The 12,078-nt window shown below is 39.4% G+C and overlaps 1 protein-coding gene across 1 annotated transcript in view; it reads right to left on the minus strand.

The window, feature by feature from the left end:
* Nucleotides 1–388: 388 nt before the first annotated feature.
* fa2h (fatty acid 2-hydroxylase) overlaps nt 389–12,078 on the minus strand; it is a 117,574-nt gene continuing 105,884 nt past the window's right edge. Inside the window, exons 5-7 of the mRNA XM_043707187.1 lie at nt 11,350–11,522; nt 7,298–7,550; nt 389–3,088 (exon numbers count right to left, since the gene is read on the minus strand). Of these exons, the coding sequence (XP_043563122.1) occupies nt 3,009–3,088; nt 7,298–7,550; nt 11,350–11,522 (506 nt within the window). The 3' untranslated portion in view covers nt 389–3,008. The remainder of the gene's footprint in view (nt 3,089–7,297; nt 7,551–11,349; nt 11,523–12,078) is intronic.

Consider the following 12,078-nt stretch of genomic DNA (forward strand, 5'->3'; position numbering starts at 1 on the left):
CACAATATGTAATCAATCAATCGTACAGTTCAACATTGGTAGGAAGGCTTCAGTTTCTTCCCAGCCCCAGGTTGCATGAAGATGAGCATTTTCAAGACCACATGATAATATTACAACACCAGCATTTAATTAGCTTTCCATATATCAAAAATTCAATTCTCAAACACCATTTTTCCCATGGGAATATTGTGAACAAAAAGAAAACAGACTGATCAACACTGACCTAAAGCCGAACGAGCGAGTATCCTAGGCAACAATTTGCCTTTCAGCTTGGAAGGTGAACAAACGGACCTCAAAACTGGTGACAATAGGTTACACCACTGAGAACTGTTATTACTGTGCAAAAAAGGCAAAGTGAAAAATAAAGAATTGCAGTCTGACAACTTAGTGCTCAGTAAATCAATTAATTTTATAGTCACAAGTCAACATTCTGCAACAAAATTCTTTAAAGGCTTCAAGTTCACTAATTTTATAAACTAGAAATTTTATTAACACTTAGTCAATCAAAAAAGCAATTTGATACAATGCTGCATATATAAATTCATTAACATTACACAAGTTTCTACATTTGGAATTACTGGAGTAATGCTGTAGATGGGGTACAATCCACTCTGCAATTTCAAAGTAGTTTCACAGAACCCCAAACAGTAGTTTTCAAGTGAGACAGTTTTACTATATCCCTCAGTTGCCGAGTTCATAAGTTATTTTGTAAAAAAGCAGCTCACATATCCACATTACGCCAGGTCTAGTACATGCCAGTAATGTCCAACTGCACGTCTACACTTCAGATTCTGTTTTACATGATATTCTACATGTGAGGAACAATTTTATTCCCAAGATCCTAGCCAAAAGAAGAGACAGATTATGTAAAAAGGAGGAAAGAGATGGATTGGTTTTAGATAGCTAATCCTTCAGTTTCGTTTTTTTTTCCATTCAAGAAAACCCACAATTAATTAGTATTTCATATTCCAGCTTTGTCAGTGATGGTGATCAAACTACAGCTCAATGTTACAGCAAGCAATTAACAGCATGCACTGTTCCACCACAGTTGACACCTATTTTGCAAAGGAAATTAGGTAACTACCAGGCCTAAATGTCTGGTTTAAGTTTGAACGGGCGAGTTAGTTTTTAATATTTCAGTAAAATGACTTCGTTTCTAAACTAAAACCCATTGGTGCACAAAAAATGTACATAATAAATCAATGAAGAGGCACAGTAAAAAAGTAAAGTCTTATATACTTCAAAGCTTTGGCCTATATAGAAAATCTTCTACTGCATTTTGATCGACAGGCATTTTCCAGCAATTGTGACCAGGATTTATTCACAAGCTAGGTTTAGTTTGAAACAAATAGTTACATAATTTCTGCTTCTGAATTTGGTCAAATACCTGCAATATAATTAGAACATTAAAGGATTTTAAACAATGCTCGGGAAGAGAATTTGGACGAAAAAAAACTATTTTCAAAATATACAGACCTTTATTTACAATTACATTTCACCTTATATAGAATCTCTGAAGCGTTCACAAATGCATCAATATTCGCAGTAAAACAATAAAAAAAATGAACTTTCTTTAAACTGCATAGTTAAGCCAGCATACGGTCCCAGAAAGTTGTGGAGCTAATCAGCCCAGAGTTACATTCATAATATAGTCAGTGTCCAAAGCATTACAAGATTCTAATATTAAGGGCAATAATTTTCAATAAAATCTGAGTTTGGGGTGAGTGGCCTGCCCAACAATATTTGCAAAACAAAAAGCTAAAATTTGTTTAGTGCATGATAATAACAGATGCACTATCAAGTAGATAATGCATCTGAACCCCATACTCTCCATTTTCCAGACAGCCTTGGTCAAATTTTTCACATTTTCTTCGGCTGGATATTAATTTCCAACTGCATACATTAGTCTGTACAGTTCTGAGACTTGTTGGGCAAACAGCCAACATTATAATAGTGCTGCACAAAGCCCTGACCCATTGACCAGCAAAGTCAAAAATCACAGCCCAGTTCTTCAAAACGTTTCACTCCAATTTTGTGCAAAGTTTTGTAAGAGGGAAATGCATTTTAATGGCGTTGAGATGTCAGGTACAAGTTTTCCTTACACCCCATATTTATATTTAATAAGGGTGAACTTAAAAGCAGCAATTCGTTCAAAACAAAAATGATGATAGCAGTACATAGGGGTAAGGAAGAGGATTCAATGCATAGCAGTTGGCAGATACAAAGTAGGTAGGTGCAGGAGGAATTTGAAGAGTAATTAAGAATAAATTTGTGGGAAGTTTGTATAGAAACATAACATGACAAACTGAATGTCAAGGATTTACAGAACAGCAACCAATCTTTATGTCTCACTATGTGAAAGGGAATAGCATAACAGAAAAGTCCCCCAACTATTTCCAACATTAAGGAATTTTTTTTCCCATGCTTTAATTGGAGAGTGGAAAGATCAGGTATTTGTCTGATAAGTTAAAGAGTCAAATGTAAAGACGAGAAAGTTAAAACTTTGGAAATGAAGGCCCCATTGTTCCTCACATTTGCTAACATGGAAAATGAACAAAAGTAGTCAAACCTGAATGATCAGTTACTTGCAGCTTTTTGACCTTTTTCCCCACAAATGCTCTTACTTACTAATGAGAAACTGCTTAAAATTCAAAAGCCCAAACTTTAGTGTTAATACTTCCTACAATGCATAACTGCTTTAACAAGATTTATAGACAAACGTCCAAAAAATATACATTTAACAATTAATAAATATTTATCAACAAGCAATAGAGCTCCCCATGATCAGGCACTTTGTTAGAAAATATGGAGGGGACAATATTTGGACAATTCAGAAAGCAATGAAGCTTTTTTCCCCACTTCTAAGTGTTGAAGGAATCCTACATGCAGCTGAAGTTGACAGAATTGGGCCTGGCCATATGTAGGAATGTATCTGGGTAGAGATTCTTGACAGGGCTGGCTGATTGACAAGGCATTAATAGTGTAAATCTGGAGACCAATTGGAGATATCAGTGACTCTTCTCAAATATTTCTTCTGGAATTACTGTATGGAATGGGTAGTCCCAAAACCGGCTCGTAATTCCAAATCCTGAATAGGAGAGAAATAAATATTATAATTTAGAAGTTTCATTGTTCTTGATAAATTCCAAATAACACATGAATACAAATACAAAATGAAGAATGTCATTGAACCATCCTGACTGGAAGGTTCTGGTCAATTATCTGGTTTATATTCAGCTTAGCTGCACACATTAATTAGGCTGTTTGGCTTTATGATGGGAAGGGAATAATCGAGAGGCCTGTGCTTGCTTATATTTGAGTGATCATCCCAATCACAGTAAAAAGGTACAAAGGCAGATTATAAAACCACAATCTGATCAGTCTTGACTGTGGTAGGAAACTGTTCCCTACCCCAGCTCCTTCCCTCAAACCAAATAACTTTGTCATTTGGGCGCATTGTGAATAGCTCCTTGTGGGTGGCAGAGGTTGATTACATATCATTATTTGAACAGGAAGCAGATTCAAAGTGCATCAGTGCAGAGGAATCTCTATGGCCTTGTGAATTAATCGCAGGAAGTGGCTACGCAGGCGCAGCATAGAATAAGACAAGTAAATGGAATCTTAGCATTTATTGAAAAAAGGATTTGATAGGCATGGACAAGTTGGACCAAAGGGTTTGTTTCCATGCTGTATGACTAACTGTATGTCATCAAAGCATGTTCACACCATCCTGGAAATATTTCCCTGGAATAAACCATTCCCCATCGGAAAAAAAGGGCAGCATAATTCAAACAAGATATTTGAGAAAACTAGGCACACAGGATAAATAAAGGAAAGTTGCCTATCCTCCGAATAAAAGTCTCCTCCTCTTAATGAGAGATGCACCTCACTCAAAGGATTTGAGTAACTGGCGATTCATCTTCGGATCAGTTTTCAGATTCATTCACCCTTTCACAAGGGACAATTGACTGGTTACCTGATGGAGTTTTGTGAGAATATTTTCACACATTGCCCCTCTTAGTTCCCTCATTTGTAAAATTAAAAAAAACCTGTACTTTCAATTATCCCACCCATCACACAAGGAAGGTTAGGCTAGCATATTTTTCTTTTTGCACCCAAGCCCCTGAACATGTCAGCAAAGGCTACAATTCAACTCAGGATCTTGGTCCACAATGGAAATAAAACCAAACTAGGGCAGCATGGTGGCTCAGTGGTTAGCACTGCTGCCACACAGCACCAGGGTCCCAGGTTTGATTCCAGCCTCGGGCGACTGTCTGTGTGGAGTTTGCACATTCTCCCTGCATCTGTGGGAGTTTCCTTCGGGTGCTCCGGTTTCCTCCCACATTCCAACGATATGCAGGTCAGGTGAATTGGCCATGCTAAATTGCCCTAGTGTTAGGTGCATTAGTCAGAGGCAAATGAGACTGGGTGGGTTACTCTCTGGAGGGTCGGCGTGGACTGGTTGGGCCGAAGGGCCTGTTTCCACACTGTAGGGAATCTAATCTAATCAAAAACTGCTGAATGAGAGAGACTAAAAGCAAGCCAGGAACGTCAAGTGTCGGAACAGTTTGATGACTTGGGAAAACATGGCTTCTATCCCCACTTCCCACCCCCCCCTCCGACCCCCCATTTCATGGGGTTCAACTACAACAGTGAACGTAAAGAGATGGACTCCAGGTTCACAGAGCCCAATTGTTTGATACATTAACAAGCTGGACAGGACAAGGTGGGAGAAAGTCTCTTCGCAGGATAGGGAGAGGCTGTTTTCCCTGGAGCATCAGCTGTTGAGGGGTGACTTGATAGAGGTTTGTAAAATTATGAGGGGCATGGATAGGGTAAATAGACAAAATCTTTCCCCCGTGTGGGGGAATCCAGAACTAGAGGGCATAGCTTTAGGGTGAGAGGGGAAAGGGACTTAAGGGGCAACTTTTTCACGCAGAGGGTGGTGCATGTATGGAATGAGCTGCCAGAGGAAGTGGTGGAGGCTGGTGCAATTACAACATTTAAAAGGCATCTGGATGGGTGTATGAACAGGAAGGGTTTGGAGGGATATGGGCCAAGTGCTGGCAAATGGGACTAGATTAGATCAGGATATCTGGTCAGCATGGACGAGTTGGACCAAAGGGTCAATTTCCAAGCTGAACAACTCTATGATAGTGTTAAGTCTTCCAAACTGGGCTTTCCTTTTAATTATTTGTGCTCCAGATGTCACAGAAACAGAAAACACCTAAAAAAAAAGTACAGGTTACTGGAGAGAGAAGAAAAAGAGGGGAAGGGTAGGGAAACAGACGATACACAAAACAAAGCCAATACTTGGTCTAGAATAAACTAGAAGTGGGTCTGAAAGATCTGGTGTCTTGAACTGGAGAAGTTGGTTCATAAAGAAGCAAACAAATTAACTGCGCCAAACTATACCGCTAACCTCCATGGATGTTGTGCGCTTTGGTTAAATTACAGTTGGCAAGTCTAGTACACAGTTTTATCCAAGACGTAAACATTCAGGGCTGGAAGGCTAAAAACAACAGGCGTAAACCATAAAGCCATAAAATTGGGCCAGGAGTAATTTCCCTTCAATTTCTGCTTGCTGTACATGGCACAGTCCTGATTGCTACCCACTCATGCAGTTTAAAGGGGGCAATGGTTATGAAGTAGATAATTCAGGATACTGTACAGAAGTAGGACATTAAATGCTTGAAAGAGGTAGATTTAGATTACTAGTTCAAGGTAAACTATGATAATAGGACAAGGAGCTGATAATTATGGATGTTTCCAGCACCAGAACAGCCTAAAGCAAGAGATTAAAAATCCTTTATTCAAAACCAGTTGCATTCTATGGTTCGGAGGAGATGGGGAGACTGTGGGCATTAAAATAAGGCAGTCTTTCATTCATGTGGGGAGGGAGTGTTACTCAACAATGTGCAGAAGTGAAGCCATTGGAAAAAAAGGGAAACCCCACAAATGAACGTTTGATTATCCAGAATTCCAGACAGGCAATTTAACTTCCAAGATGTCATTAATAAGGGTTTATTGGTGAGAGTTTTCAGCTTACAGGGATCAGCTACTTGCAGCTCACATCAACCAAAACTACATTCCAATCTCAGAGCAATTCAAATACTTTAAAAAGGTGCAAAAACAAGCATTTTTTTTTTAAAAAAAAGGTTAAACCATTTATCAAACTGAAAATTTTATCTTAAAATTGGTTACTTTTCATATAGGTATTAGACAGAAGGAATATGTTCAGGAATCCAAATTATGAAAAGTCATTTATGACCTTTCAAAAAGTATGGTTTAACAGTAAAGGGAACTCTCCACTGGGGCGAGACAAATGACAGCAGGCCACAAATTGGTTTGCCTAGCCTCAATTTAATTACAGCAAAAAAAAAAACCTATGAACAACTCAGCATTAAAGCTAGTCACAAAAATTACTGAGAAAGCACTTTTTCACATTCCTATACAATGAGATTAATCTCAACTGTAAACAATTTTAAAAGGACAGAGTACAAAAAGCTCTTACTCTGAACTTTGCTATACCTGGTACAAACACCAATTTAAAAAAAAAAGGATAAATGAGTAATTTTTTCATGCACTGATGCCTCAGTTGGTAAGATAATTGGATCCCATTGCACATCACACAATAACCTGGACACCATCAACATTTACCATCACAGTCCTGAAACTCGCAGTAACCCTCAATTGACGTTAACCGTGGGCGTACTGAGCCAGAACTGGACTGGGTTGAAAGGAGTATTGCTCTGAACCCAATTTTTCTACTTTCTAATTTATTCCTACTATATGCAATGCTGGACTTGTATTTCTTTATTTTTCTAATTTTTTAAAACTAAGATCTTGTTTTGAAGGATCAGTACCTAGGTACCTCGCATCCAAGATGGCGCCGTAAGTGGCGACTTATAAACTTTTCACTGTATTCATGAGTACGTGACAAGTAAGCTAATTCAAATTCAAATCGACATTAGAGAGAAACATCTGGTTCCTCAACGAGAGCTGCCAGCATCTTCCATAGCAAGTCAAATCACTGTCTCTTCAGTGCTGCATGAAAATGCTAGCACAGATTATAGCCTCAAATTCCAGAATGCAGCTTGAACCTGCAAACTAATGAGTCCAGTTAATAAATCTTGCACTTTTATGGACTAATGACATACTCACTTAGGGGTTTCCTCACCATTCATAAGGAAGGAACAAACAATTGATTGGTTGGGCATATATTGGGGCCAAAATAAAAGAATGTAATCTGCTAACCACAATATTAAATAAGGACATGCTAAAAACTTGCATGTACCTAATCTTTGGTGTTCAAAATGATGTTTAACATGGTATGCTTTAAGTCCGTAGAGGTAGCTGCCCTTCTTTGGAGATCCATAATGTAGATAATAATGTATCATATCATAGACAACATAGCCACATAGACCTCCGACAAAGATAGACATGCCAACTGCTCCTGGGGCAAGCAAGTGGAAAGCAGCCAAGAATAACACTACAACGAGTGATGCTGGAACAGGCGGGAAGACCAAACGTGAACCATCAAAAGGAGACTGCAGAGAGGAGAGAGAATATGTTTAATTCCTTACATGACAGGTGCACAATCTTCATGGAACACAACCTTTTACACTTTAACTCATGACTAATTTTGCATGCTGATAAATCAACAACAACAGCACTATACATGGTTTTCAGTAGTAAGAGCTAGCAGTACATTCACATCTTTAAAATAAAAAGGGTAGGAGGAGGATTACCAAAGTCAGAACCTAGACCAAAATATTTCATTTGTACTAGAATTCAGGGTATTGGATGGTAGTGCTGCAGAGTTAAATAAAGGGAACGATAATGTGCAAAATACTGTAAATACACATACATTACTCCTTTCTAAACCAGTGTCCCAAACCCGAAACGACGGTCCTGGATAATAGAAACGGTTGACACAGACAACCATACACAGTGTGAGAGCACGAGCGAGAGAGGGGGGAGCGAGAGAGGGGGAGAAAGAAAAAAAAGGAGAGAAAGAAAAAAAAGAGGGAGAGAAAGAAAAAAAGAGGGAGAGAAAGAAAAAAAGAGGGAGAGAAAAAGATTCTGGCTGTATAATGGGTTTGTAACGTGCACCATGTGCCTCTGTATTAAAGTAGAAGTCTAGATCAGTCATCGCTGATTGTGGTGATTTTTGCCTGTAATTTGTACAAAGTAAACATTAATGGCAGGAGCAGTCTCTTTTGGAATTCCCTTAGCTTCAGGGCAGGATGTAATTTACCCTTCACATGATGCGCAATGATTCACTTAATTTGACGGCTGGAGTCACTTCAAGCAGAAACCTCCCTTTTTGGTACCTCTCCACAAATTACATAAGCCACGTGACCTCACTAGTCCTGTACTATGCTGCATATATCCCACCCAGAGTCTACAGTTGTGCCACAGATATCCCACCCACAGTCTACAACTGTGCTGCAGGTAAATGTGGTGCAATTTCTGGTTAAACAGCCAAGGCTTTTGCCCGAAACGTCGATTTCAAAGCTCCTTGGATGCTGCCTGAACTGCTGTGCTCTTCCAGCACCACTAATCCAGAGCCAAGGGAACGGGCTGTCAAAATTTGTGGCAGCCAAACAAACAAAAACATTCTTAAACCAGCACAAATAGAATGAGGATATTCTTCCAGTGAATAAAAGATCCTCTGCATTGTATTTTAGGTAACGCCAAAACCATCAATACTTTAGGTGGTAGGAAATTACAGGCTAATCCTGATTGCGATTACTGCCAACCTCAAGGACCCATTGTCTCATGGCAACCCATCACAACACAGTGTCCCGGACTCTGTGTGAATGGAATGACCTTTCATAACTGGGTGATACTCGCTCATAAACAAGATGCAACATTTAACAGCAGTTTGTCCAGAGGATTATCGAAAACTTCCATCAAATAAAGCAGATCGTTGCTAAGCTTTGAGTGAATCATTTTTCACATTGACAAGCAGCAACTCTATAGTATTGAACTGCATGGAATCTCAGACGCATATTAGCATAGACTTATTGTATAATTAAATTATTGCATAAAATACTTTTCTGCCCAAGTCTAAACCTCAATTTAAATAAAGATAGCATTCAGCGTACACATTTTTAAATTCCTCTCCCCTTCCATAGGAGAAGTGCCAGTAGATTGGCAGACAGCCAATGTGGTACTGTTATTCATGACTGGAGCAAGGGGTAAAGCAGGAAACTACAGGCTACTATTAAGGAAAGGACTGGAAGCAATTCTGAAGGACAGGATTGATTTGCACTTGGAGAAGCTGGGATTAATCAAGAACAGTCGCCATGGTTTCACTAAGGGGAGGACATGTCTTGACGGATTTTTTCAAAAGTGGTGACAGTGTGCAGATTAGAGTAATACATTCAACATAATTTGGATATTTGATGAGGTCCAGTATGAGAGAATAATAGCGAAGTTAAGAGCCCATGGGATCCAAGGAAATTTGGCCAATTGGATCCAGGAATATGCTGAGTGGCTGAAAGATGTTTTTATGACTTGAAGCCTGCATCCAAATAGGGTTCCGCAGGGATTGGAGCTGGAGCCCATACTGTTTGTGGTTTATATGAACAAATTAGACTTTAATGTACGAAGGTTGACCTGTTCAGTTCACAAATATGAAAATTGGTGGGTGGCAAATATTAAGGATAGGTTTAGATGGTTGATCTTGAACATTGCAGACCAATTATCAGAAGGGCCTTTTTCTATATTGTAGACCTGTATGATGCTATGGAATGTGGGCATCACTGGTTGGATTAACATTTATTGCCCATCTAAGGTGGTCCTTGAGATGGTGTAGAGCTACCTTTGTGGACCACTGCAGTTCACTTGGTGTAGGTACACCTGCAATGCCACTGGGGAGGGAATTCAGAATTTTGACCACATGACAGTGAATGAATGGCAATATAATTCTAATGTGCTTGGTTTGAAGGGTAACCTGCATCTGGTAGTGTATTCGTATACCTGCCACTCTCATCCTTCTAGATTTGGGATTGGAAGGTGCTGTCTAAGGATCTTGGGTGAATTTCTACAGTACATCTTGCACATCATAATAGCAAAACGCCCTGTGTATCAGAGGTGGAGGGAATGGATGCTTATGGATGTGGCGCGAATCAAGTTGGCTGCTCTGTCCTGGATGGTGTCAAGCTTCTCGAGTGTTGTTGGAGCTGTGCCCATCCAAGCAATTGCAGAGTATTCCATCCCATGTCTGACTTGTGCCTAGTAGATGGTGGACAGGCTTTGAGGAGTCAGGAGAGAGTTACTTGCTGCAGGATTCTCAGCGACAGCTTTCATATGGCTTGTCTATGGGAGTTCCTTACATGATGGATGAAAGTTCTAGTGTAAGTCCATTAACTTGACAATTCATAGTCAAAGGGCTTTCAAAACAACCATCGTAATTTTCAGAAGGCCCCAAAAACCAATTCACTGGGGAGCAGTGGGGAATGATGTCAGAACTGATGGAGATATTAAGTTTAGCACTTCTCTGAACTAAAAGGGAGTCACTTTAAAGTAACAGAAATAATCTTTTCACTGTAATTATAAATGGAAGTATACATAATAAAAATGCACATCCTACAGCCAGCATTACTGTTGAAAATGACGACACCCTATCAAAACACCATTAAGTTTATAAGTAGGGCTGCTCTCCTGAAGCACATCAATTGACAAACCTATTTTAAGTCACTCCACATTGAATACTTTAAATGCATATTAGGTACAGACCAGGGCAGAAGGGATTGAGATAGAAGGAAGTAAAATATTGCAGATGCTGGAAATCTGAAACAATAGAGACAGTCAGTAGTATCTGTGGAGAGAGAAATGTAACATTTTGAATCTGGTAGAACTCTTCTTCAGAATTCCAAACTCTGAACATAAAGAATCTTCATACCAGACTTGACACATTAATTCTCTTTCTCTCACCACAGATGCTATCAGATCTGCTGACTCTCTCTAGCATTTTATGTTCAATAGAGATAGAAGCAGATTAGCGGTGCATGAAATTTGCCAAATTTTGGGAGAAGATTTGAAGATAGTGTATAATTTATGGTTCCCATTGTTCCCATTGAATAAAATAAAGAAACAGTACAATTTCCAACAGAAAAACTGGGGTACCACCAACTATGTGAATCACACACATGCCTTTGAAACAGTGTGCGATTTAGAAGCCTATTAAGAATTTTTTGTTTTATTTAAAATGCAGTGTCAAATTGAAATTTCCAAAAGCATGTGCTTTCAAGAATTTGTGCAGGAATCTCATTATGAAAACTAAATAGTAGCAGCCCTACTTATAATTTCAGATCACGCAGAGTTTATTGAAATCACCTTGTGGTGCTGCCCATGGAGCATAAAGTGAAGAGTGATGAGGTAGTAATTGCTGGCCGGTGGTTTCATATGGAAAACATATCGATGGATCAGATACTCAACTAGGGACCACAGAAACATTCCAAGCACGAACAAAAAGGGGAAGCAGTACTTGTGGACGGGAATGGAGTATTCTGGAGAGAGAGGAAAAAAAAAACCATCAATCCAGTCCTGAAGGGTCACCTGACCTGATATATTAACTCTGCTTTCTCACACAGATGCTGCCAGACCTATTGAGTTTTTCCAACAATTTCTGCTTTTCAGCATCTGCCTTTTTTTTTGTTTTTAAAATTAATCTTGGCTCTTCTTACAGATTTTAGTCTTGGAAGATATCCACATTCAGAGATTAGAAACCTTGCAATGCTCCAAGTTACTGCTCCTCCACCTTCCATTTTTAAGCTAGTAATGAGAACATTTTAAATTTTCCATTTCTCCCCCGGCCAATCTGCCCAACCTGCGCATCTTTGAACTGTGGGAGGAAACCAGGGCATCCCATACAGACACAGGAAGAATGTGCAAACTCCCCTGGTCGACGTGCAGACAGTCACCTGAGGCTGGAATTGAACCTGGTCCCTGGCATTGTGAGGCAGCAGTGCTAACCACTGAGCCACTGCGCTGCCAGTCTTCAACATTATTTACATATTTCTCTTCAGTGAGAAGATAGCAAGGGACAATTCAAATTTTTAAATG

The sequence above is a fragment of the Chiloscyllium plagiosum genome, chromosome 17 (assembly GCF_004010195.1).
Source record: "Chiloscyllium plagiosum isolate BGI_BamShark_2017 chromosome 17, ASM401019v2, whole genome shotgun sequence".
Taxonomy (NCBI): Eukaryota; Metazoa; Chordata; class Chondrichthyes; order Orectolobiformes; family Hemiscylliidae; genus Chiloscyllium; species Chiloscyllium plagiosum.